At 40.2% G+C, this 26,707-nt stretch overlaps 2 protein-coding genes and 1 long non-coding RNA gene across 5 annotated transcripts in view; 1 reads left to right on the top strand and 2 right to left on the bottom strand.

Moving 5' to 3' along the window:
- The window catches only part of GAK (cyclin G associated kinase), a 66,908-nt gene extending 61,359 nt beyond the window's left edge, over window positions 1-5,549 (bottom strand). Inside the window, exons 1-2 of one of the 2 annotated variants that reach the window (XM_015849558.3) lie at window positions 5,481-5,549; window positions 5,203-5,369 (exon numbers count right to left, since the gene is read on the bottom strand). In XM_015849558.3, coding sequence (XP_015705044.2) covers window positions 5,203-5,344 — 142 coding nt within the window. In that variant the 5' untranslated portion in view covers window positions 5,345-5,369; window positions 5,481-5,549. Of the gene's footprint in view, window positions 1-5,202 lie in introns of both variants that reach the window. The other variant, XM_085530281.1, reaches the window with a different exon arrangement.
- LOC146753873 (uncharacterized) lies at window positions 5,541-6,539 on the top strand. Its single transcript, XR_014939871.1, has 2 exons — window positions 5,541-5,629; window positions 5,906-6,539. It is a non-coding gene; the product is annotated as an uncharacterized LOC146753873 (long non-coding RNA).
- Window positions 6,540-7,993: 1,454 nt separating this feature from the next.
- LOC107306415 (S-adenosylmethionine synthase-like) lies at window positions 7,994-26,349 on the bottom strand. 2 transcript variants are annotated; one of them, XM_015849559.3, is made up of 9 exons: window positions 26,218-26,349; window positions 22,164-22,241; window positions 19,654-19,776; window positions 18,681-18,793; window positions 17,816-17,959; window positions 16,753-16,971; window positions 14,490-14,672; window positions 12,517-12,650; window positions 7,994-9,536 (listed from the first exon to the last, which is right to left on the bottom strand). In XM_015849559.3, exons 1-9 carry the CDS (start codon window positions 26,288-26,290, stop codon window positions 9,434-9,436), a joined length of 1,170 nt encoding a protein of 389 aa, XP_015705045.1. In that variant the 5' UTR covers window positions 26,291-26,349; the 3' UTR covers window positions 7,994-9,433. The 2 variants fall into 2 exon arrangements, with proteins under 2 accessions (XP_015705045.1, XP_085386410.1); XM_085530284.1 differs by lacking the exons at window positions 18,681-18,793; window positions 19,654-19,776; window positions 22,164-22,241; window positions 26,218-26,349 and adding an exon at window positions 18,245-18,346.
- Window positions 26,350-26,707: the final 358 nt, after the last annotated feature.

The following is a 26,707-nucleotide window of genomic DNA, read 5'->3' on the forward strand; positions in this document are numbered from 1 at the left end:
CAAATTAGACTCACTAGAAACACTGAAGGAATATGATTATATTTAAACAGTGCATAATTTTTAAATACATAAGTTTTGTCAGTATCTTACCTTAACATCATCATCCCATCTTTCAGATACACGTTCTAAAAGTTAAAGTTGTTTTACTACATACTCATTCAGCGCACAGTAAATGGGTCTCTCCCTCTTCAGTTATGCTGAATAATACCAATACAATACTGAATCTATTACAGCTGTCACAGAAGAAAAAAACAACTGTGTTTTTCTCATGACAGTGTATGCAGTGGGACACACTGTTCTCATTTAATTTACCCTCCCCTTGCAGTTGCATTCCTGAATGGAATAAAGGCATGAGACCAAAACAAGTTCCTCTAATTCACTGATAGTCTTACAACTCAATATTTTGACAGCTAAGTGACCAGGTTTTATTCCTCCTACGGTATAGGTGGAGATAATGAAATTTCCCTACTAATCACCACTAGCAGGCAAGCAAGCATAAGGTTTATTGTAAGCAATTCATTATCCAGGATGGGGAAAATGGAAAGCCAGCAACACCCAGCATTTAGAAAACAAACTTGCAGGGTTACTACACAAATACAGCAACTTTCAGGATTGAGAATTAAGATATTATTTTTGAGGACTACTGTCCAGCCTGCTCTGATCACCTATTCCTCACCACTCTCACAAGGTCAAATATGCAGGTGTATTGATAGCTGAACCAGCCACAACAGCCTCAGTTCCTCAGATATCTGCTACAGAATGACACAGGAATCCAGGCATTCCTGAACCATGGGGAAGGACACAGCACTGTAAAACTCAAAGATAAAAGAAAGCATCAGAAAGGTTCTGCTGCAAGTAATTGGACTACATGCATCCAGACTACCTGGTAAGAACAGATGTTCATGTGGTGACAGAAAAAAGTACAAAATATTGAGACTTGTGAGTGATGTGTGGGCATGAAAGACTGCCCACATGAAAACATGCAAAACAGTTACAATGACTAATATGGTACTAACCAGATGTGCAATCAATACTTAATTAGAATTTCACAGCAGTATGAGCAGTTAACTGGAAGACCCCAAAGAACCATAACAACTACTGAAGCCAGCACTACGTGAAGGGCAAGTAGTGAGTAGATGTAAAGACACTGAGTCACTTCCTCTAACACTACTTAGACGCAATTAGCTATTGAAATGTTTAAGTAAAAAACACAGGAGGCTAACCAGTTCCTTCAAGTTACTTTACTTTTAAAAGCAAACATCTGATCTGTCTGATGCCATAAAGGAAAACACCAAGGAAGAAACTGAAGAGAGAAAAGGTGATTCTGAACAAGAAGATCCATAAATATCAAGGAATCAGTAGCTGGAATGAAGTAAATAACAACTCAAATGCACAGTGTGGAGCTGGTAACAGAGATGGAAATTTATAAAGATTATTATTATTTATGAAGATTATTAACCTTAATACAGATTGTGAAATAAATAACTGATCTGGCACTATCCTAAGGACTGAAGAAAGTCTTCTGCACTGGATCACTTTAACAGGGAGGATGACAAAGATACCGACTGATCTACCTCCCTCAAGGTGAAAAATGGTGTGGTTGAAGTAAGAGCAAGTGAAGATTCCAAACCTAGTCACAGAAGCAGCCCAGGCAGTGTCACAGGAGACACTGAGTTTGAGCAGAAGATTGACAGGCTCATAGCTGCAAAGCAGAAACTTCAGCTCACAGGGCAGCAAGGCAGTGGCACAGGCTGCCTAGAGAAGCTGGGGCTGCACATACAATGAGCTCAGTCCTACTCCTACGGTGGCATTTCTGCAGAACAAAGAGGGAAACACACTTATATGAACTGTATAATTAGCATCTTGGTTTACCATGTGGGTGCACATATATTTACACCAATGTGGACATGCAGCACAATATAGACCTAAAAAGAGCTGTGGGAACAAACTAACCCCTGCCACACCAAACTCCATAAATGCCAACCCACATACTGCACTCACATCGACTAAAAGCAAAGGAAATGGTATTGCCTTACCGAAAAGGTCATCTCCCCACACTTCCTATACATTTCAGCGAAGATTTGAAATGTCAGTTCTGAAAGCCCCACTTGAATTTTCCTTACGGAATCTGCCATGAAAACTCATTTAAAAGAAAAGGACTTTCAATGTGTTTAGTGCTGAAGGGACTGCTCTTAAGTCACAGAGAAATCACCAAGCACAAGGCTCAGGGAGAGATGAAAAGTTTAATTTCAGCAAGAAATCACACTAAATCTAATACACAAACATTCCTGATCTAAAACTAAAAGCAGCAGAAGAGACTGCAACATTTAGACCACCACATGTAAGTTTCCTACTGAAAAATAATTGAGGTTTTTTGTTGTTTTTTTTTTGCATTATGTTTTTTTTTGTTTTTATGGGGTTTTTTTTGCTAGTTGTTTGTTTTGAGAATGTGATTAACAAAGAAGACTCTTGCAACACCTGCTCCATAAGTTGTCCCCATAAGATTTCCAAGTGTCAGCACAGGTTCACTACTGCAGTCTGCATCTGCATGAATACGAAATATACCAAAAGACAGTTTTATCACAGCTGTGTTGGGTAGAAAGCCTTACCTCTTGGCATACACAAGCTGTTAGGAGTGGTTTCAGTCAGTGAAAGTAAAACCTGTAGTACCAAGGCAAACAAAGAACACCAGAAACTGTGGTGACAAGTAACATACCTTATGAGGGTTAGACTTAAAGTGAATCTCTATATGCTTGAAATCATCTAACTGGCATATCTGCTCTGACATTTTAGAAGGCCTGTGAGCAGAAAGCAGCTGCTCGGGTATTACAAACTTGCCTCAGAACCAAGAAAATCTTTCTCTTGATAGTAGCTGCCTGGACAGCTTTTCCTTTGTTGTCCCCTGGAAACTGCGCTGAATACCCCCTGCTAGAACATCAGGTTACTAGCAGAAACAGCCATTCATTAGTTCAGCATTCACTCTGCAGTGACATAATATTCATTGCTTACATTGTACTTACAATTTTGACCGTATGTTTTGAAAAGAAGCTGTAAGTAAGGGCTGATGGCAGAATAAGGCTAACATCTATGTTTTACATGCTGCCCACCAACTAAGATCATGTTCTTCTATATGAATCTGCGAGGTCTTGCCTGAGATCACTTCTCAAAAGTGACTGAGAGTTAAAGCAATACTTGCTTTGCCTTTTAGGAAGGAATAACAGCAGTGAAAACTGATGTCCTGCTTTATACAGCAAGTTACTTCTGAGTTCAACTACAGAAATTAATCTTAAAGAAGCAGAGTTTTCTTTCAGCCTGGTCACTACAAGATTCCAGGAAAACTAAGCTGGAACAAACAGTGTAATTATCAATAGAATTACTTCAGTAGAATACAATGTCGAGAGATACCCACAGAAAGCAATTTCAACAATTAAAAGCTCTGAATAGAGCTTTGGGATGTTAGCCTAAAAAACATAGCAACATAACATGCAAAGTACACAAATTATGTATCAATAACAACAAATTCCCCTTTTTCATCTCAAGACAATCCTTAAACATTTCTTTTGGTTGTAGATACAAAAAAAATCCTCTGAATATAAACATATTATCCTAATTTCTACTAAAATCTAACTAGCACACACACACCAAACACTGCACCTATTTCAAAATAGGCTACCAAGCAGTACGCTATAATGTCTAACCAAAAATATTCACCGAAAGTGAAAATTGCCCCAAAGCAGCCCAGTGTAAGGTAGGTGCATTTGGAGACCTTCCTGTACTTCAACTCTCTCCTTGTTGACAGAAGCTTGATACAGTTGAGACATCTGCATTCAAGGAAATTCCAAGCCTCCCACCTTTGATTGCAGAAATCATTTCTTTTATAAGTTATGTTTTCATTTCCTCCCTGACTGCAGAGCCCTAAGTGATGTGTCCTGCATTTTGTGTAGCAAAGATCTCTGAAATCTCACATTCAGTACTTCAATAACACACAGGTCTTTGAGGCCAGCCAGCTGGTCAAAAATCACTAATGCAGTTTTACAAGCATAAGGATTGGGAAAGACCTCTAAAATGACCTAGTCCAGTGGTCCACCCACCATTAAGTTGGCCACCTCACCATATCTCTAATCACCATTCAGGGGGAAGCTCCTTAGTATGAGAGTGGTGCTGGAACAGGCTTCTTAGAGAGGCTGTGGATGCCCCATCCCTGGAAGTGTTCAAGGCCAGATCAGAAGGAGCCCTGGGCAGCCTGGTCTATTAAATATAGAGGTTGGTGGCCCTGCCTGTGGTGGGGGGTTGGAGACCCATGATCCTCGAGGACCCCTCCAACCCAGGCCATTCTGCAATTCCGTGATCACAACCGTATGAATCCTGAACACCTCCAGAGATAGTAGTTCCACCACCCCACTATGCAGCCTGTTCAACTGAATCACCACTCTGAGAATAAATTTATCTTGATATCCAGCCTGAGCCCCCCCAGTGCAAAGTAAAGCTATTCCATCTTGCCCTATTGTTGTTATCTGGGAGAAGAGGCCAAACCCCGCCTCACCACAACCTCCTGTCAGGCAGTTGTAGAGAGCGGTAACAACTCCCCTGACCCTCCTCCTCTCCAGTCTGCACAATCCCAGTTCCCTTAGCTGTTCCTCATAAGACCCCTGTTTGATATAGGATGCCACTGGTCTAGAAAGCTTTTTTTTACTATGTTAAATTTGTTTAATATGATGGTATTTACATAACACAACTTCTTTTTCAAAATGTTCGAGTGCTAAGAGATACTAGTCTTCTTCCCCAGCAGTAATCAGTTGTGCTGCTGAACATACAGAGCACGGAGCTGTGCAAGGGGAGGGGCAGCTGGGGGTCAAGGCAGTGGGCATGGAGTGGGCTGCCCAGGGCTGTAGTTTAGCAACTTCAGGGAGTGCCTGGAGGCTGCTCTCAGACACAGGGTTTGAGTTCTGCGCGGTGCTACGTGGAGCCGGGAGTTGACAGTCATGATCCCCGTGCGTCCTTTCCAACTCAGGTACTGCGTTTTAACTCCTGTCCCTGTGACAAGACGCTCCCACAGGCCCCACAGGCACACGAGGAAACGGAGACGGCAGTGGCAGCCCCCGCCCGAGGCAGGCCCCGCAGCTGGGGGCAGCGGCCCGCGGGAAGGCCTCCCTCAGCGCAGCGCGGCCCCGCCCGGCAGCCGCCATCGCGCCCCACTCTTACCCTCCGCGATGACCCGCTTGATGCGCAGCTTCATCTCTCCCATCTCCACCGTCTGCCCCACGAAGTCGTTCTGATCGCGGCTGGCGGCCCCCAGGGTGCCGGGGCCCGCCAGAAAGTCCAGGGCGGACTGGAGAAGCGACATGGCTCCGCCTGGCTTCAAGCCCCCGCTGCTCGGCGGCACCGGGCGAAGAAGAAGAAGAAGGGGGGGGAAGAGAGTTTAGTGCGGGCGGCTCCGCCGAGCTACCGACCGCAGAGCACGGCCTGCTCAGCCACCGTACCCTCCGCTCCGGCCTGCTTCCGGGAACGCTACGTCACGCCGCCATCCGCCCCCTCCGATAAACCACACCCATCGATAAACCACGCCCGTTCCATTAGCCTCGCCCCCCAGTAGGTGTAGCTGACTTTGTCCTTCGGCGGAGGGCCGAAGGTTGGTGTGGCGGAATAGGGTGTTGCTGCAGTGAGGCTGCTTGCTAAGGGCACATCACTTTGACCCTTGAGGGCTCAGATGGCCATGCTGGTTCTGTCCCGCACTGATGATGAGTTATTAAAGTGGTGTTTCTCAGTTAGCCTCCACAAACTGACGACTTGCTGTTCTTCATAGCACTGTCAGCACTTTGAGAGCAGCAGGCGCTGAGTTCACATCAGGAGCACCCTGCCTTCAGTCTGCTTTTGTTTCTGACTTCTCCAAATTTCTTTCTTTCAGGCAAAGGCTGGAACTATTTGTGACCAGCAGACGCTGTTAGATAGGCTTACTACACCACCCCCTTCTACTCATTTTGCCCTTGTACTAATTTAACCTGCATATTCCTCTCTGAAGAATTGTTCACACAAGGCCACCACTGGAAAAGGAACAGGATTTTTGTAAGGAACCAGAGGTTGAATTTTTCTGCACGTGAAGGTTTGAATTTTGTTAGCACCTTTCTTATTCCCAAAAGAACTGTACCAGAGGGGGAATACAAAACAACTGGAATTCAGACTTAAGCTTCAGTGAACACCAAGACTTCTTCCTTATCTTCAGTAACAGACTGAATGACCCAGGCTACAGTGACCAACTTTCTATTTTCTTCTGTCAGTTCTCTTGAGCAGTTCCTGATGGATTCTCTACTAAGTGTCACATTTACCCCAGGAAAAAAGACACAGCTCAAAGGCTTGAAGAAACCACTGAGCAAGACAAGACAGAAGAGGTATTTCTTTCAGCAGCAGTACAGGCTTGTGCCTGTTTGAAATGCGCTTCTCCTGTCAGTATATATGTGCATTTTTGAAGTTTTAAAAGTAGCAAAAAGTAGCAAAAATAAATAAATAAATAGATAAATAAATAAATAAATAAATAAATTTGATTTTGTTTAATTTTTCATTTTGTACCTCATCATCTAGAAAAGTGATTTGATGTGACTATTAAGAAAGGATCTTGGCACAAGGAGTAAACAACTCAAAATTTCAGTGGAAAAATTTGCATGCAGATAAGCACTAAATGTGGCATCTAACCCTAAAAGCTCTGCCCAGCCATTTGTGCAGTCCCTCTCATTCCTTCAAATTGCTCTAGTAATACAGTGACAGACTACACTGGGAGTTTGTTATAAGAATGATTGCGGGAAAGTAACCATGTTGCATATAAAGGAATTATAAGGGAAAAAAAAAATGTAGGATAAGAAGCAAGAATGCAACATTTGGAAAAGTTACTTCCCATCTTTCTATTCACCTCATCTTTCTATTATCAAGCAGACCACTAAGTGGGATAGGGTTTGAAATATATGCAACTGATTGAAACTCTCTGCAGCAATGAAGCTGAGCTTTTTTCTTTTCCTTCCTCCCTTCCTCCCTTCCTTCTTTCTTCCTTTCTTTCCTCTCTTTCCTTCCTTCCTTTGTTCCTTCCTTCCTTCCTTCCTTGCATCCAGCACAGACTGCTGCAGGATTGTTGAGAACCTGATGAGAAAGTTATGCTCTGGTCTTCCCATTTTTACTGTTATCCACTCCTCTTCCTTCTACAGCCTCACCCAGAATAAGCCAAGAGTACTTAGACAAAAAATCCTGGGTGGGGAGGGCAGTAAAGAAGAGATTTCCTTTTGCATGATAAAGTCAAGGCAGCGGAGAGCTATAAATTGAGGTACTATTAAATGACAAGTTTTTTCTGTTTACTAGCACTTAGTAATGATATGCACTTCTATTTCCATATCAGTAATTGCTTTCAGCTCATTAGGAATTAAATGTATTGAAGAGTAATGAATTAGCATTCCATTTTGCATCTTTCTGTAGCATTAAGCATAATACAGCTAGCAAAATGAGATGCATAATGCGTGTGTGGCCCTGGATAGGATTTATTAGGCTCAGCACAGCCTGAAAATCCATTTCAGAAGTACTTCTTAGAAGGAAGATTAAATATTTCTATGTTTGTATTTTTTGATGCAGCAGCTCTTGTGATATACTCTGAAAGCATGACTCATTAAGCTGACTCCAACACAAAGCAAACAGAACAGGTTTTGACCTTTCTTAGTATTAATGTCTTAATTTTGCCCGCAGAGATTCCTTATCTCTTATGAGACCAGAAAGATAGGCACCTTCACAGCTGAGTTGGCACTTCTGTTTCATTCTGTAATTGGCTTGTCTAAGTTTGAGTGAAACTATGCCCATTTGAAAGCTTTAGATTTAATTCTGCCTCAGGGACACTCATGAGAGCCATTAGATTTTGGAAGCGCACATCTAAATTAATTATTTATTTTTTCCCTAGAACAGCAACTAATGCCTCTACATGTCATAATGAGTGTTATACACAAATAATTTTACTATAACATGGTTTTTAATTCATGCAACTTTATTAGCAGAATATCCATACAGCTTGCTTCTCTGTATGAAGTCATAAAATACAATGCACAAACTATTATGTGTTTCTGGTGTGTAATTATAGTTTATTTCTTACATAGATTATGAGCCACTATATTTTGAGAGATTTACACAATATATTGTAGCCATGAATTTCAAAGAAGAGCCTGCTTATTTGATACTAAATTAACAATGTATAATAAAGCAGCAGTTGCAACATTTGGAAATAAAAATATTTTAATTTATCCTTCCACATAGGCAACATTTTAATTTAGCTAAATTTTCAGCAGTCTTGCTGCTCATGTCTGCTCTGGGCATCATTTTTCATTTCTGAAGCCACAGTTTAAGTAATTCATTTCTAGAATGATAATGGGAACATTTGAAAAGATGTTCATTGATTTTGTGGAGCAATTGCTTCGTCTTTGGTATTGTATTAAGCACAACAAAATTTAGCAGAGGTGTAGCATCTTTTCTGTTTGCTTTAAACAAAACAATTCTACACTGGGCAAATTAGCCACCACATGTAAATAGTTATTAGAAAATCTGCTAAAATATTTGGATAGAAGACGTGGAGATTAGACATGTAGTACAGCTTCCTGTGCATGAGACCTTTCATATTTTCCAGTACTTAAAAAAAAAACCTGAATGTCTTTGATTTTTTTCTTCAATTTGTGCTTCCAGCTAGAGAATTCGAAAGAAGGTAATGCCCTCCAATTAGTTTTTACAAAAAGCCTCCATATTTCATTCAGTGGCTCAGTGAAACTTAACCAAATCATTTCCAGCTCACACAGACATGGAAAACTGCAGTTTTAAAGGAGTAACAATAAACAAGTAAAAGAATTACAACACTCAAAGCTGATTACAAAATCACCACATTCCAAGCAAATACAACACTAACTCAGATCTTACTTCATTGAGAATTAAGGTGACTGTGTTCTGAAATAAGTATTTCTACTAACTCACCTGTACCAAAGGAAACGGTAGTTGTAGAAGTCACTGCTCAAAGCATTAAGACAAGCAGATCTATTGCTGTTTTCCTTTTGCAGAGGGCTGTTGGAAGGTACCTCACCCACTTCAACACAAAGTTAACTGGGTAAGCAGCAGCCAGCTTCCCTGGCAGTACTGCGCTGACTTTATTTCCCATAATCATCTGTGCACTTAAATTCTGGTCACAGCCGAAGGCCTAAATTGGTCATGTTACCAAAGACAAAGCTGGACTATGTTAGACAGAGCTGCATGCATTTGAAGCATGCCCCTATGAAAGTTAGAATTTGAATACTTACGATTTTTAGCACATCTATTAGCTACGGGGTGTCATTGTGAAACAAAAGGAGGTGCAGTCTTTATATGAACAGCTTGGAGTGGTACCTGATTGTTAAACCACCTGTCAGTGATCTGAAGCATTCCAAAAAGCTTAGTAAACAAGCTTTTTGGGTATTTCCCATGTAAATTCTTCTCTCCCAAAGTGCCCATAGCATGCTGTTTTTTGATAGATTGGCCTCTTCAAATCCAGCTCCCTAAATGAAAAGAAAAAAATATATATTCCAATGTGTTTTGCTATGTATCAGAGGGACAATTAGCATTATCCCTGGAAGAAAGATGAGTTAGTTGTTGTTTCCTTGCGCAACCACACACATTTATAGCAGCAAAAGTAGTAAGATGATGGCTTCAATTTAGAGTGATTACAGTCAGCTTTCCTCAGATCTATCAAAGTCAAATTAATAAGGCTTTTTAAACTTTATGGTGCAGAAGCACTGCATTCAGAATAAAGTTTAGGTGCAATTGTGCTAGCATTAATGTGTTCTGTGTTATTTTAAGTGTACTACAGCATATTTTCTGATGCTACTGCGCTATAGAGACAATGGTGATCTCAAAAGAAGCAAAGATGCATGAAATGATTAGAATAGGGTTGATTGTCATGATTATTGCTTTTCAGTCTGCACTATGTAGCAGATTGCAGCTATGCTAAATAGTTAGTCACAAGTATCCACACAGATGTTTATCTTTATTTTAGACAAGGCCTGATACATTTTATTCTATCTGTGCTTTCTTATATTTACTATTGTATTTAATTATTTTTGAAAGCATGTTTAAAATAGATTGTTCACACCTTGAAAACTGTATTAGGCATAGCAGAGTAAGGAAAGAAGAACATATACTATCAGCATAGCTAATCTACTTCAGATGGTGAAGATATTATATATTCTCACACTTGAGGGATCATTTTGTTGATCTCATGATGTACAGCAGCTAAGTCTTGTTTCAAATAACATTTTCTGTGATATGATCACATGCTCCAGGAGCTAATGCAGACATTTGTACTTGACCCTAATAGAAAAGCCATCAAAATATGTGCTCTGACTGGAGGAAAAGTAAGGCAGCATAAAGTATTTTGATGCTTTGCTGCTCAGAACAGATAACCAGCACTGTTTAAATAACTTTGAAGGTCATGGGGTAAAGTTTAACATGGAAATATTCACTACAGAGTATTCTTGTTTTCCTTTGCTTTCTTCTCCTTTTCTATTGTTTTCACCACTTTAGGGCTAGGAAAATGTACTATAAAAATGTAGATTTTTTGAACATATTCAATCAAGGAAAGTGTCTGATAGCTACTGAAGGTGATGAACTAACATAATTACAAAAGCAAAGAGGAGCTCTAAGAAACACTTAGAAAATGTTGCCTAGCAACTTGAGTTGCTAAAATGCTTTTCATTATCTCAGAATATCTGGGGGGAGGGGGGAGGGTTGGAAAGTTAGCTCTATTGTCACTTTATATGTTCGGGAAAGTTCTAAAATGAAGTGCAAAAGGTTGGCCAATCCAGAAAAACGTGTTAGTACTGCTTGATTCTGAGAGCTGGCTCTCATTTCAATGAACAAAAGAACCCCCCTGGTCATTCAGATGTTGACATTTTTCCCCTTGGAATGAAATACAGTAAAGATTCCTATAGAATATATAGACTAAAATGATAGGAATAGCTCCAGATGGAAAAGAGAAACAAATCATTTAAGGTTCACTCAAACAAATGTGCATATATGTTAACGTTTAACTAGCATTGCTGAAAGTGTTTGAGTGGTTCCCTGTTTCCCAGACTCTGCTGGTACCTAACTTAGACTTAAGCTCCAATGCTGAATTTTATGAAGCTTAATAAGGTATGAATTTACAGTGTGGTAGCTTCCTTAATAGGAAAAAAAGAAAAAGAGGTGAAAATCAATGGGGAGATTCAGAAGCTTTTCAGGACTGAGAAGTGGAACCTCTAGCATGAGTTCCGTGGAAGACTGACTGCGAACTTGCAACAACCTCTACCTCCTAAGGGTTCACCTAAAGAATCATGAGTTAATCAGGAAAAGAACAAACACATAAAAAATATTAAGATCAAATTACAGCTACACTGGATGGAGGTTAATTCATATGCTGGAAAATACAGATGCTGAATCTACTTCCCTCTTCCGGCCCTTTATCTGAAAGAACAGGATGATTCCCATGCTTCTCTAAGCATAAGGACTAATATCTGTCTAAAACACCTGCTTGCTCAGGCCCAGAAATATTACAGAAAGGCGTATGGCTGGGTTAGCTGCAGGGGGTTTCCTTGTCCTCAGTGTCTATATGATAGCCTTAATGACTCATGCTTCTGAACACATCGAAATTTTCACTTTAAGACAGCCCATTTCATGGTGGGCTTTTTTTATTTTATTTTATTTTTTTTTTAACACAAGATATTTCAATCTCTTATGAAGGCTTAAAAAAGCATTTAAGAAATCTGTGTTCCTTTTAAATCAAATTCAGTTGACTTCAAGCAGGCTATGTATGTATGACAACTAGTGACAAGGTTTTGTTGCTCAGATTTTCTGATGCAGAATGCAGGCCTGAAGAAGCTAGTAACTTAGAAGTGTTATTTTCTCTTCTGGGCTAATGGCCAGTATTCTTAGAAAAGCAGCAGCAAATGCTAAAACATCCCACTCATTTCAAAGGGACTGTTTGTGAAGTGAGGACAACAGAATCTTGCCATCTTGTGGCGACTGTCTCACAAACTGATACCGTCTAAAGATTAAAGGCAGGGAGACTGTACTGAATTTTCTTCAGTAAAAGCCAGTCTTTCTGATGCCTTCCAGATAAATCTGTGGCTGGGAGGCTTACACGCCCTTTAAGCAGACTGTTTGAAAAGCCCATCTACATCTAATATTAAATCTTAATTCTACTTTATCAAGCATGTTATCACCTGGCTAATAAGCTGCTACACAACACACTACCACAGTTACTGGGAGATGTAACATTAAATAATTGACACAAGTCTTACTCAGTACATATTGTGACCAGATTTAAGAACTGGCCTTTGTATATCACACTGAGTGTGTAGGAGGGGCAACAACAGAAATTACAGCAATATTAGACATATGATGAAGGTGATTTTGGGGAGGTTAGGAGCCAGAAACTGTAATATTAACCTGTTAAAAGAATGTTAGGAATATGATTTCTTTCAGCAAATACAGCACACAAACCTTATTATAGCTCCAAGGCGTAGATCAAAGTTTTTCTGTACAATCTCAAGCAGCTCTTCTTCAGATCTGTCTGAGGTTCCATAATGAAACACTGAGATCGCAAGAGGATGACTCAGACCAATAGCATACGATAGCTGTAGAAGACATGCATATAACCCAGATGCAGTTAAAACACTCCCTCCTACATTTTGCCTCAGAGAAAGGAAATGGCCATCTTATTTATCAAGGGAAGTTTGTATGTACTTTTACATAAACATAAAGCTAGGGAATATGTTTCTGCTATTTGTCCTTTTAATTAAGACTAATGTTAGGAGTAAAGCCAGGTTTCTTTTTCATTAGCAAATAAGCCAATATGTTTATGTCACACTAAATAAAACATATGTAATATTTGTGATATTATCCAGCTGATCAGTCTGTAGTTCCCACCATTATGAATTTTGACTTTTTGGTATTACAGCCTGGCTAGCAAGAAAGCAATGTCCATAGCAAAGCCAGCTCATCTTCAGACAATCTGAAGACCAGCAAGATCTTTCCATAGCATACAGTCACAACTGGGCTGAAAACATGTCTGTATTTCCCCTTGATACGCTTTTCTTTTCATTGTCTTTAATCCAGACTCCAGTGACTTTACAAGACCTTTGCTCTTTTGCTCTCATTCTTTCTCTCCTCCTTTCTTACTTTCACTGTTAATATCTGACCCCTCCAAGTTTGCTGTTAACAAAATTAGTCTTGCCATATCTAAAGTTAGGCTTGGGAATTTAAGGAGGATCTCTCAGAGTTATGAAACAACAACATTCCCATCTGAATGAAGAATTAAAAAAATGGTGCATGTGTTCCAAAATACTACTAAAAATGAGCATACCAGGAAGTCAGATGTCTTCAGTCCCCTCAGGGAAAACAACTAAATAAATAAACCAAAGTGATTTTCTAACTATCACTATCTGTGCTCTCCCTACTCTGCCTGCCCTTAATTTGCTTTACTGCACACTTTAAGTTTGATCAAATATCAAACACATACACATCTAAAGCAAGGGCTCCTGTTCCTAACTGAGATGTCTGGTGTTATGTCACTGATTTTAAGCACATTCAGAGGACTTCTCCTCTGACCTGTATGCTTCTTAAACACCTTTCTCCAGAAAAATAGCAGCAGGATCACTTCTACATTTCAACATCCTAACTTGCTGCACTGAGTTAAAGCTACTATGGGGCAGCTACTTGGAATAAATACATATATAAATATTACAAAATGCCTAGACAAATCTTAATGCTTTAGCTTCGGTTTGGATTCCAACCAATAGCAGAACTGTCTAAGTGTCAATAAAACCCCTCTTCCAGCTGCTGAGACTTAGGAGTCCCAAGAATTCACACCCAAAAAAGGAAATGCTTTTCTTCTGATGATGAAAGTTCTTCTTGTTTAAAGCCTTTAGAAACAAATAATCATATGATTGAATTTTGTTTTTAGAGACCATAGCAGAATCCACAATAGAGAACTCATGGTAACTTTAGGGTATTTTCAAATGTAGCTTTGTGTGCTTTAAGATACAAATAATTTGGCTACTCAGAAGTGCAGATTACCATGTCTAGACACTGATAACATAACTGTGATGTGCAGTACAGCCCAGTTTGAAGTGCTGGGAATATCCATTCCCATGGAATATGCAGAGCATCAGCTGAGCTGCTGAAGTAAAAGCAGTGACAATGCAAAGTGGTACTGGGAGCAGAGGCAGCAACACAGCTGGAGAAAGAACATTATTAAGAACACTCCTCATTCCAGGTGCTTCCTGGCCTGTATCTTGGCTTCTCTAATAGGACTGACCCCTTAATACTTATCCTGTGGAATGACCCATTCTAGTACAAAACATCTAATTCTTAGACTAAAGTGGGACTGAGATTGCAAGCATGTACTCTGAGGGAATGGCCACACAAGGGACAGATTGTCTGTGGTGCTATATTAATTTCACAGTTGCTCTTACCTGGATTAATACTCTTTTACAGAGACCAGCTTTCACCAGAGACTTTGCTACCCATCGAGCTGCGTATGCGGCAGAACGATCAACTTTGGAAGGGTCTTTTCCAGAGAAAGCACCTCCACCATGGGCTCCCCAACCTCCATAGGTATCAACAATGATCTTCCTGCCAGTCAGACCAGCATCACTCTGCAGAACAGGTAATTGATTACTCATGAAACACAACAGTCTATCTATTCCATACTAAGTTATTGGGCATGGTCTTGTTTTGTCGTATTTTCCACAAATACAACTTAATGTTCAGCATATCTGTTTTTACTTGTGCAGCTTTTCTGAATAATTCAGATGTGGAAAATATACACATATATAAAAAAATATAGAAAGTGTTGTTATTTCTGGGTCCTTTTGTTCATTTCCTTGTTTTTGTGTGTGTTTGTTCATTTGTTTTACTGTGAAAGCACAGATAAACTTCTTGTCAGATATTTTAACATGTATCTTAAATGCTGACTTTCAGTCATTTAAAATTACCTTCTGGGACCAATACGCAGATTTTTACATTTAGTTTTCACAGAATCACAGAATCACAGAATCACAGAATTACCCGGGTTGGAAGGGACCTCAAGGATCATGTAGTTCCAACCCCCCTGCCTAGCAGGGCCACCAAACATACGCATTTACTAGATCAGGTTGCCCAGGGCCCCGTCCAACCTGGTCTTGAACACCTCCAAGGACGGGGCATCCACAACCTCACTGGGCAGCCTGTTCCAGGACCTAACCACCCTTCTAGTAAAGAACTTACCCCTAACATCCAACCTAAATCTTCCCTCCTTCAACTTAAAACCATTTCCCCTAGTCCTGCTATTATCAGCCCTTTCGAAGAGTTTACTCCCCTCCTGGGAGTAAGTTCCCTTCAGGTACTGAAAGGCTGCAATGAGGTCACCCCGCAACCTTCTCTTCTCCAGGCTGAACAAACCCAACTCCCTCAGCCTGTCCTCATAGGGGAGGTGCTCCAGCCCCCTGATCATCTTTGTGGCCCTCCTCTGGACCCTTTCCAAAATCTCCATATCTTTTTTGTACTGAGGGCTCCACACCTGGACACAGTACTCCAGATGGGGCCTCACAAGAGCAGAGTAGAGAGGGACGATCACCTCCCTATCCCTGCTGACCACCCCTCTCCTGATGGAGCCCAGGATCCCATTTGCTTTCTGGGCTGCCAGAGCGCACTGCTGGCTCATGTTAAGTTTCTCATCTATCAGGACCCCTAGGTCTTTTTCAGCCGAGCTGCTCTCAAGGACAACTCCTCCCAGCCTGTACAGGTGCCTGGGGTTCTTCCGGCCCAAGTGCAAAACCTTGCACTTTGCCGTGTTGAACCTCATTAGGTTCACCCGAGCCCAGCTTTCCAGCCTGTCAAGGTCCCTCTGAATGGCATCTGTTCCCTCCTCCGTATCAACTGCACCACTCAGCTTGGTGTCATCAGCAAACTTGCTGAGGGTGCACTCCATTCCCTCATCGATGTCATTAATAAAGATGTTAAAGAGCACCGGTCCCAAGACAGACCCTTGAGGGACGCCGCTCGTTACCGGCCTCCACCTGGACATAGAGCCATTGACCACCACCCTCTGTCTCCGGCCTTTCAACCAATTGCTTATCCATCTAGTTGTCCACCCATCAAATCCACCTCCCTCCAATTTGGAGATGAGGATGTGATGGGGGACCATGTCAAAGGCCTTGCTCAGGTCCAGGTAAATGACATCGGTCGCCTTCCCTTCATCCACCAACGCCGTCACTCCATCATAGAAGGCCACAAGATTAGTTAAGCATGACCTTCCCCTGGTGAAGCCGTGCTGGCTGTCTCGGATCACATGCTTGTTCTTTATGTGATCAAGCATGTTGTCCAGGAGGATCTGTTCCATAATCTTCCCAGGCACGGAGGTGAGACTCACCGGCCTGTAGTTACCCGGGTCGTCCCTGCTCCCCTTCTTGTAAATGGGAGTGACGTGACCCTTCCTCCAATCATCCGGGACCTCACCTGACAGCCACGACTTCTCAAATATGATGGATGTTTTCCAAGCACATAAAGCTCAGTTTCAATGCAAGCTGTCCAGTACAAAAACTTCAGTAGCAGTGACTGAAGATTCCTTAAAAACATTTATACTTTATTCATTAGAAGTATACAACTGCAGGAGAACATTTAGAAACACATGGCAAGGTTTGTTCAGGCTCTCTGAATCCAAGTCACTTTATCTTGTCTACTTTTAAAGTACCATACCTTAGGACCACCTTCTACAAACTTCTCACTTGGAAGGAGATGATAAATTGTGCCTTCATCGAGATACTTCTCTGGAATGACTTCTTTAACAACTTTCTCCATTAGCTCCTTCTGTATGTGTTGTAAAGGTACATCTGGGGCATGATGTACTGAGATCACAACTGTATGCACTCGGATGGGTTCCACTGCTCCATCACTCTCCTTGTATTCCATAGTGACCTGGAAAGAAAAAAAGGTACTGAATCAAAGGCAGGAGTGCCCCTAGAGAACACTTCTTCATGTGGAACACTAGTCTGAAACTTTGGAAAGAACTTCATAGTTCTTTTCTACAGCAAAATTATTATTATTATTATTATATATTAGTATATTAATAATAATAATAATAAGTGAAGAGAAAGGGGAAGAAAAACAGTATGTTATTGCCGGTATTTAGTATCACTGTAGGAAAAGAATGTAGAAAGTGCTAAAGCACCACAACAAAAAGTAATGCATATTACCTGTATTTCCACCTAGATAAAAAAATAAAATAAAAAAGAACCATGCAGATGCCTGGGGTTGTTCCTGGCAGAAGCTGAACTCATTCCATTTTGTATGTTAACATAACTTCAACTAGTGAGGCCTCAAAGTTGAAGAACCATGTAGAAATGTGTAACTGTGGTTGAAGATATGTTGATCTGTATTCTTTGCTACTCTTTGAATGGAACATAGGTGTTTATGCAAGAAATAAAAACAAAAATAAACAAACAAACAAAACTTGTTTGTAATTTGTTAACCTTCCTAATCTCCAGAGGGAAAAGATATTAATTTGAAGAAAACTGTAAAGACAATGTCAGAACAGATTAAACATTGCATGTGTGTTACACAAAAAAGCGCACAATGAAATCCACCTCGCCTTGGAACATGAAAATGACACTATCATTTTTAAAATATGTATGTATATATATGCATTATTTAAATGTCACATATATCTATGTTCCAGTTTAGTAGCAGACAGGGTAAGTGACTCCTGTTCTTATTCACTGTGAAAGTTTGTAAACAAATATCTATGCATTTATTTACAAACCTGTGTTTTTCCATCTGGTCTAACCCAGGGCCAGGTTCCATTCCGTTCCAGGTCCTTTATCCTTGCAGTGAGCTTGTGTGCCAGGAGGATTGTTAAGGGCATGCATTCCTCAGTTTCATCAGTAGCATAGCCAAACATCAGACCCTGCATTGAAATACAGGGAATTAAGCCACCCATTTCCAGGTCCTCTTCTTGTTTCTGCACCTGTCTTTGCTACAAAGTACTTTAAAACCAACCAAACCTAGAAACAGATAGCAGTAACTTGCAGAGTTACTTGGATGCATAACCAGCCTGAAATGACACTTAATGTATCTGAATTGCACGAGAATGAGAGTTACAGAAGAGTCTGGTTCCCAAGAGTGACTGAAGCATCCACAAGAATTCACTGCAAGGGCTTAACAGACATGATGCTCATAAAGTCTGGCCTACCTTCACCCCATCCATGACAACTGAAATAACGCAGCCTGAGAAGCAAATCCGGGCTTGCTGCAAGACTTGAAAGACCAGCACTGCCATCTACTGGCCAAAAGCTTAATTGTAGCTCTAACCAGTAGCGCCACTGGTCACAGGAAAAGCCAGTGAAGCTAGTGACGGCTGTGTCATTTATTGTTCTTGTGTGGTTGGCTGGTTTGCTTTAGTTTTGGCAGATTATGGTTTTGGTTGGTTTTAGTGGTCTTTTTCTTGTTTGTTCTGTTTATTTATTTATTTATTTATTTGCATTTCTGATGATTAAGAGAATACAAAGTAATTGGCATTAGCTCTTACACTTTAATTTCTGCAGTGTTCATAAGGGAAAGTGTCTGGTCCAGCACAAATCTGTTTGTGTGTATGCTCTATTTCAGTGTCTAGAATAAAATCCCATTACCTGATCCCCTGCTCCAATGTCATCATCACTCTTGCCATGGGAGACAGCATGCTTGATCTCTTTACACTGTTGCTCCAAGGCCACTAGAACTGTACAAGTCTTATGGTCCAGTCCTGGTGAAGGATATTTGGGGAAGTGAGGTCATATATTCTTGAGAGTTTACTATCCACTAAAGAAGCTTTTGGGGATTATCTAGTTACCTTGGCTAAGACTTCAATAAATCAAAGTATGCAACTTTCCTATACCATCATGGCTTTGTACTGCTAACAAAAGCAGACAATATTAGTCTATTGTTTTTACAGTATTATGAGCTGGGCAAACTGCAGTTGAAACGAACTCTTTAAGCGGAAAGGTCAAGTGTAACCCTAGCTGCCCCACAAAAGCTTGTGATAGTGCTTATATACAGACACCTAGGGTTCAGATCATATGTGGAAAATGTTATCAGAAATTGTTACTCTTTTGTTGTTGTTTTTGCTACAGGTTCTAGAATTGGAGAAAAACTATGCAAGTAATAAATGAAAAGGGAAGACTGAAAGAAAGTATTTGTGTAGGGGGTTAAATTGCTGAAATGAAGCTACCACAAGAAAATATTTTATGAAGTCATAAAGAATTCCCTAGGGGATTAAATTCAACTTTTGTGGGATTACTCACCCCACGGACAAGGATCATTGAGGTTTAAGCTTTTACTATATAGACCTGTGAGGTAACTACTTTTGGATAATTGAGTAAACACTAGCTTTTCTGCATCAGAGGAGAAAGGAGCAGATAGTATTTTGAAGAATGAGTGTTTTATGAATATACTACCTTCAAGTAGCTTCTTCAGCATCAGCACAAATATATGTACTGACATCTGTGCAGTTTCCTTTTAGGTCTGGACACATATTTTGTTTCATTGTTAAGCAGATCATAAAAACGAGACTTTGGCTACATGCAGAGCAGATCCAACAATGCATGAAAAAAGGATCTCACTCACCTTTAGAAGAGTCATCATACCCTATCCTCTTAAGGGTCTCTCTTACTATTTGTTGGTAATCTACAATAGCCCGGGATGTGATCTCTCCACAAAGCAAAATCATTCCAGTTTTCGCCACACATTCTGCAAGGAAAAAAAAAAAAGAGAGAGAGAAGGATAGAGAAAGGAGGAGAAGGAAAGAGGGAAGAAGGTAAGAAAGAGAGAGAGAGAGAGAGAGAAAGAGAGGGAGGAAGGAAGGAAGGAAGGAAGGAAGGAAGGAAGGAAGGAAGGAAGGAAGGAAGGAAGGAAGGAAGGAAGGAAGGAAGGAAGGAAGGAAGGAAGGAAGGAAGGAAGGAAGGAAGGAAGGAAGGAAGGAAGGAAGGAAGGAAGGAAGGAAGGAAGGAAGGAAGGAAGGAAGGAAGGAAGGAAGGAAGGAAGGAAGGAAGGAAGGAAGGAAGGAAGGAAGGAAGGAAGGAAGGAAGGAAGGAAGGAAGGAGGGAAGGAAGGAAGGAAGGAAGGAAGGAAGGAAGGAAGGAAGGAAGGAAGGAAGGAAGGAAGGAAGGAAGGAATTTACTGTACAAACTCAGAGAAATGCCTTAGCTTAAGCATATATCTGTGTGCCATTACTCTCCTCTTCAACTGACACTAACATAAAAATCACTTCAAGGTGGGTTCATTCAACGCAATTATCCTATCTCCACAGTAGTCAGCAGCAAACATCTGTAAGGACAGGTTTCCATGTTTTCCTGGTCTCCACCAATTTCATCTCAGGGACCTTCTGAAGCTAGAGGGACATAACCTATTAACAGATAGCATTACTAATCCTTGACAGATTTCTGCTACACTAATTCTCCCAGTTGCCCTTGGAAACCAAAAAAACTTCTAGCATCTACAGCAGCCCGAAGTGGGAAGCTCCACAACTACATTACCAATACTATGCAGAATCATTTCATATTCCAGGCATCATTGTGGCCTTCAGATTTCACAGAATCAGTTCAGTTGGAAAGAACCCTTAAAGGTCTCCTAGTCCAATTCCTCTGCAGTAAACAGGGATATCTTCTCCATGTGGTGTTAAACGTATAGCAATCAATCACAACATGCTCGCCACAGCAATACAATCTACAATTATGTAGCTTTATTTCACATCCCATTCAATCCTCCCTTAAGGAATGTAGAAAAGTAGTCTAAACTATTCACTGACAGACATTGCATGGCAGTGTTATAAAACTGTACAGCCATGGACTGCAGTTATCACAGGAAGGTGATCAAGCTAACTTTAATTGACAGTTTAGGTTAGGTAATCCATACATGCAGTTAAGAATGTAGTACAGGGCAACCTTTCTCTGTTTGCAAGAAGAATAATGAACTGTACTGAACTACCAAGCCATATATATCTCACATGGTATCTGTGGATGACACCACAACCAGAGCATGGTGGTCTCCAGCAATAGTCCATGATAATACAGTAGCCCTGAATGAATACAGTGCATCAAACCTTTTGATACCACAACAGCACAGAGTATTCTGGTACCATTGTTTTCACACTCAGTTCTGTGCTCATTGACCAGCAATCATTCTCCCATCTTCCTCACTGTAGCAGACCACTTATGCATGTGAGACATGTATTGTACTATGATTCCTCTGCTGGGAGAAGAGACCTTGTATTTCAGGTGCGAGGAGAACCACTTTCAGCTCATTCTATGTGATCCCTACCTAAAAGGAAAACCTTACTGGTAGAACACGAAGCTGTGGATCTTGGGGCTGAGAAATGGCAAAATAAGGCCCTGCTCATCATCGGTACTCCCTACAAATTCTTCTAGGCCCATTGCAGCCCAGCAAAGCTTGATAATGATGAAAGCCTTCACAGCATGAAGATGCTGTTATAGAATCAGAATAGGAATGGTTCATCTTGCTAAATTTGATTGATTGCTTTTCATTCTGACCAAAATGTAATGCAACCAAAAGAAAATGTGGCTCAGGAACTGCATTCTACCAGCAGCAAATACCTGAGCCCCAGCAACACCGCCATCTGCTCTATCCGAGAGAAGTTTACCTTATACAGTTTGGAGCTCTTCAAGATGGGATGGATTTTTTAAATGTTTAGGCCTCCCCAAAACAGCATTTTGAACTTAACTACTAGCCAGAAATTTCCATTTTCTCTTTTTTACTGTCATGGTTTGTAATTAGCAAAGTTTCTCTCTGATTTGTTGGATGCATTGGGAAGGATCTTTTACTCTCATGAAACCATTTAGCTTCACTTCATCAGAGAGGAAGCAGAATACTGATTTTGCAATTTTCTACATTTTATCATTTTTAATTTGTAGTGAAATACTCTGTATTCTTTTTCCTGGTTATGTCTTGCAGTCTTCTGCTCTCCCTTCTCCCCATAGTATGTCAGTGCTGGCCATTGGCTAACTGAGGAAGAAAGGGCTGCCAGCCAACCACTGTAAGAATTTTGACAGGACATTTTTAGCAGCATGGATTAGTTATTGCACTTCATTAATCTGTTTTTATGTCCGCATTGTACTTACCACAGGCAACCTTGGCATCTGGATCAATACTGAGATGAGCATCTAGAACAGCATCACTTATCTGATCACACATTTTGTCTAGAAGACAGAAATAAAGATGCAACATTTCTATTTTGTGGTAAAAACTGAAAAGTGATTTCTTAACAATATTTAATGTCCAGTAGCCAATAGGTCACTGTTTACTGAGCATCTGCCAAGAGGCAATTTCAGCAACTTAAAAGTCTGAATCTGTCCTATCCTGTTTTCACACTTCTCCTCAGATTAATCCAAACAAACATATTACTGTCATCTGCAAGGACAAAAAGCCTGCCAAGTGAGGGCACAAAGACAAAGCTCATGAAGGCATTCTGGAATATTCATTTCAGGAGAAGGTGTACAAAGTATCTCCCGAATACATATTTAACATATGCTCTTTCAGTAGTTCTTAATCCCTATACCGCACGCTAGTAACTGTTAGAGATTTGCATTTAGGATATCATCTATCTCTTCACTACCTCTAGTGAGGGCTTCTGAGATCTCATGTATTTACATTTTTTAAGGGACACTACAAAAAGGTGTTTTAGATTGAAGCCCACTCTAGCAATTATGCACAGCTATCCAGTTTGTTTGAGTTTAGAAAGCAGTGGTGAAAAATGTTTTTACCTGCTCTGCCTATAGTACCTACTACTTAATAAAGAAGTAAAATCTGAATGTGCCGTAATTTTCTTTTTACTAGGACAACTGTGTCGTTTAAATTAATTGAATAGATTAAGGGACAAATTGAGATTCTTGTCTCCTTGGGGTAACTGAACCAGAAAAAAAGCAAATTATGTTACTTCTGAAGAAGTTCACATTTAAAATATTACATGTCTGCCGAATCAGTGTGAGGAATATTCATTAATCTTGACCCACTATCATTAAAAAATACCTTCAGCAGTACAGCTACGCATCTGGATCTACAGTATTATATCAGTGAACCGGATATCTTTATTGTTAGCAAGAACTTATAGAATTATCTATTCAATTATCAGTCTGAAATAACTTTTCAAGTGAGAATAACATTACATGTTCTGGTAAACTAGAGGGCCCAAAGACAAAGTAATGAAGGAACATAATTGAATGCACTCCTTAAATTACTTTTTGCTTTTAATCTACTCTGGAAGCAAGCAAGCATCTGAATTAAATTAGAAAATAAGAGCGGAGTTATTCTATACCCCAAAACATCACAGAATCACAGAACCATAGGAGTTGGAAGGGACCTCTGAAGATCACCATGTCCAACTCCCTGCCAAAGCAAATTCCATAGCATAGGAAACAAGAAATGAGAACTCTTCAATTTCATGGTCACTCTGCCCAATTCAGCTCCCAAGCTTCACATCTCTCATGAGTCCTTCACTGCCTGTGAAAAGCAGATCTAGTGGGGCACCTCACCAGGTATGTTCTCTTGCCAGTTGTGTCACGAAGTTACCTTCCATACACTGTAGAAACCGCCTAGACTGCTTCTTCTGCACTGTATGGTATTTCCAACGTATATCTTGTTCTCAAGAGCTGGCGATCATGCAACTTCTATCAGCTGCTTGTAGAACACCTCATCTGTCTCTTCATCCGGGTTAGGCAGTCTACAGTAGACCACCACCTGGATGTCTGCCTCGTTAGTCCTCCCCCGATTCTTACCCATAGAGATTCAACCTTATCCTTCCCAACCCCAAGCTCAACAATGTCAAAGCACTCTAACACAGAGAGCTACATCATCACCTCTCCTTGCCTGTCCCTTCTGAAGAGCTTCTAGCCATTCATTGCACCACTCCAGTCATGGAAGTGATCCCACCATTTTCCATAATGGCAACTAAATCATAGTTTGCCTGCACCATGGCCTCCAGGCTCAGGAGACTGGGAGGCTAACATCAACCTCTTGGTCTGCCTCTGAGAAAATAAACAAATAAATAAATAAGAAAAAAAATGTCATTCAATGCAAAGTTCAAGGCTCACATTGAAATTAGCACAGGAACCATAGACCAGTATCTTCCAAGATATTCTAAGAGCAAATAAATATGAAAAATGCCAACCTGTAACTTTGAATGTACAAATCCTTGTGCCTCCAATACCACATCACTGAGGTATAAACTAAACTATAAAACTGAGGTATAAACTAAACTAAAAACTGGCTTAGATTAGAGCACAGAGATAGTTTCTGCCTGTACTGGATTCTTCGGTCATGTCATTCCAGATGCAGAACCTTGAACTTGTCTTTATTAAATTTCATGCAGCTCTTGATTGACCACACTTCCAGCCTGTCCAGGTCTCTGTAAGACAGCTCTCCCTTCTGGCATGGTCACTTTATCATCATTAGTAATTTCATTGTCCAGACCTTTTTTGCAGATATTCTACAGCATGGGGCTGAGAATCCCTGGCAGATTCCATTTGCGCCAGCCTGCATGAAAACAACTGATCACTGCCCTCTGAGTAATGTCTGTTGTCCAATTTCCATTTCCTGGACCACAAATCCCCTCTACATCTTGCCAGTTTGGCTAGTATGAGACAGTGGTTAAATAGTGTTGTGCAGGATCTTCCCAGACACTTGCTTTGCTTACTTATAATATTCTTTAAGTAGATTCACTCCATTACTTCCACAGGGTTTGAAGTAGGAATAATGGCCTCATAGTTTCTTGGATCCCCTTTTGGGCCCCTCTTGTAGATGGGTGTGACACATGCCCTCTAACCTTACTGAAATTTCTTGCTAATATGTTTACTTATGGGATCAGAAACATGGTCAGTTACGTAAGTATATTGTACCATCATAAAAACTGACCACAGTTTGAAGACCCAAGGGCACAAGATGAAAGACAGAAACATCAAGTAGTCATAATTTCAGACCCAGAAATTATTTTTACAATCCAGCATAGAATCAGTAATGTCAAATTCCAAAGTTTATTAATCAATAGCCCTGAGGAAAACAAAGTCCTGCAAGTGTGGAAGGGATTCAAAACACGGGGTTTGATACTCAAGCAGGAATGGCATATCCTGGAAGAACTGATAAGTTTTATTGCCTTCAGTTACTTGCCCCATTACAACATACAGAATAATGTTCAAAAGCAAACAAGTGGTTGCAGTCATTCTTGATATAATGCTACATGCTGCAGTGGTCTTGCAGCTCTTGGGCTGTTCACTAAAGGACTGAGCAGACATGTGATACTATAATAAATGGCCTCACGCTATGCAATTCCCACATAAGGAACAGGATTCCTAAGAACAAACATACACAAGAAAAACCATTTGCAATTATTCAGTGTTCAACTTATGTACTCACTCTTAGGCTTTTTGTCATTTATTTTATTATGAAAAAATGAAAAGGTAGTGTTACTTTTAGTCTTAACATTAAACCCCTCCATTTGGAGGTTAAAATAAACATTTATAAATGTTGCTGCCCTTACTATAAATTTAAATCACTACTATTTATGATGGAAGCCTGAGCTTTCTCTGCTCTAATAGTTAATACAGCTTCTAGATGCACGTTTGTCTAAATAACGTAGTGTGAAAAACACCTGAATTTAAAGAGCAGCAATTAGAGCTGCAGTCGGTCCCAGAAAAATACAATGGTTTTTTGCAGCACCTACAGAATATGTAGACTTGCACTGAAGAGAGCAGTTTGGCAAAACAGCCATATTTAGTATTTACAGAAGTATCTGGAAGGCAGCTCTAATGAAAATCAATTCTTAGTATTTCAAACATCTTAGAAAGTATGTAATACTTAGAAAGAGTAAAAGGTGTGAAAGACATTTTTTCACTGCAGAACTGTAATTACAATCAATGTCCAGTATACTTAGCAGCTCTAAGTCTACTGTAGAAGACACCTCCATGCTTCTTCCTCTCAAGTAAAAATTCTAAGTCATCTACAGCAGACTATACTGCATATTACATAAATAAAACAAATTCTTGTCAAGGAAGTAAAAACACTAATCACAATAACTAATTGATTCTTTCTTTATTACGGGAGACAGGACTCAACTTTCATCACACAGCATTCTTCAGTGCAAGCATTAACAAATGCAAAAATTTAGTCAGTATTTTGACTTACCAGAATGTCCTTCTGCAACAGATTCTGAGGTAAAAAGAAACCGCTTTTCTTTTTTTGAGGTATGGCTTGACATACTTAGTATTTTCAGTGAGCCTGCAAATAGGAAACACCCAAAGCAACTACAGAACAAGCCCAGACAGAAGACAAAGTGGAAAAGTTAATGTATATATGAAAGCAGCTGACGTAATGGCTTCCGCATGTTTGTTCCTCAGAAGATTAAGACTGATCTTTGTGAATTTTAAAACACACCACTATAGAAACTCGTAAGACTTTAATGTTTGGATAACCTTAGTCCTGTTAAACTCTGCAGAAGTATTATTGTTAAGTTAAATGCAAAGATAGCTAAGCCAGAGTTGAACACCTCTGCACGTGTGCCAAATCCTTCATTCCTCCCTTCTTCTAACTGCTAAGCTAAAAGCATTTCACGATAGCAAAAAGCAATGAGATTTATTTGTAAGGGTAAACGAAGTTTTCTCTTAGGCATATTGCC

The sequence above is a fragment of the Coturnix japonica genome, chromosome Z (genome assembly GCF_054131305.1).
Source record: "Coturnix japonica strain WE chromosome Z, WE-NBRP24, whole genome shotgun sequence".
In the NCBI taxonomy this organism is placed as follows: Eukaryota; Metazoa; Chordata; class Aves; order Galliformes; family Phasianidae; genus Coturnix; species Coturnix japonica.

Bases quoted from the DNA above. Each gene is read 5' to 3' on its own strand.
- LOC107306415 (XM_015849559.3), bottom strand. From the start codon at position 26,290: ATGTCAAGCCATACCTCAAAAAAAGAAAAGCGGTTTCTTTTTACCTCA. The intron at 19,777-22,163 runs GTAAGTACAATG...TTTTCCTTGCAG, and splicing joins AGATGCCAAGGTTGCCTGTG to AATGTGTGGCGAAAACTGGA. The intron at 14,673-16,752 runs GTATGGTACTTT...CCTGTTCTGCAG, and splicing joins TTGTAGAAGGTGGTCCTAAG to AGTGATGCTGGTCTGACTGG.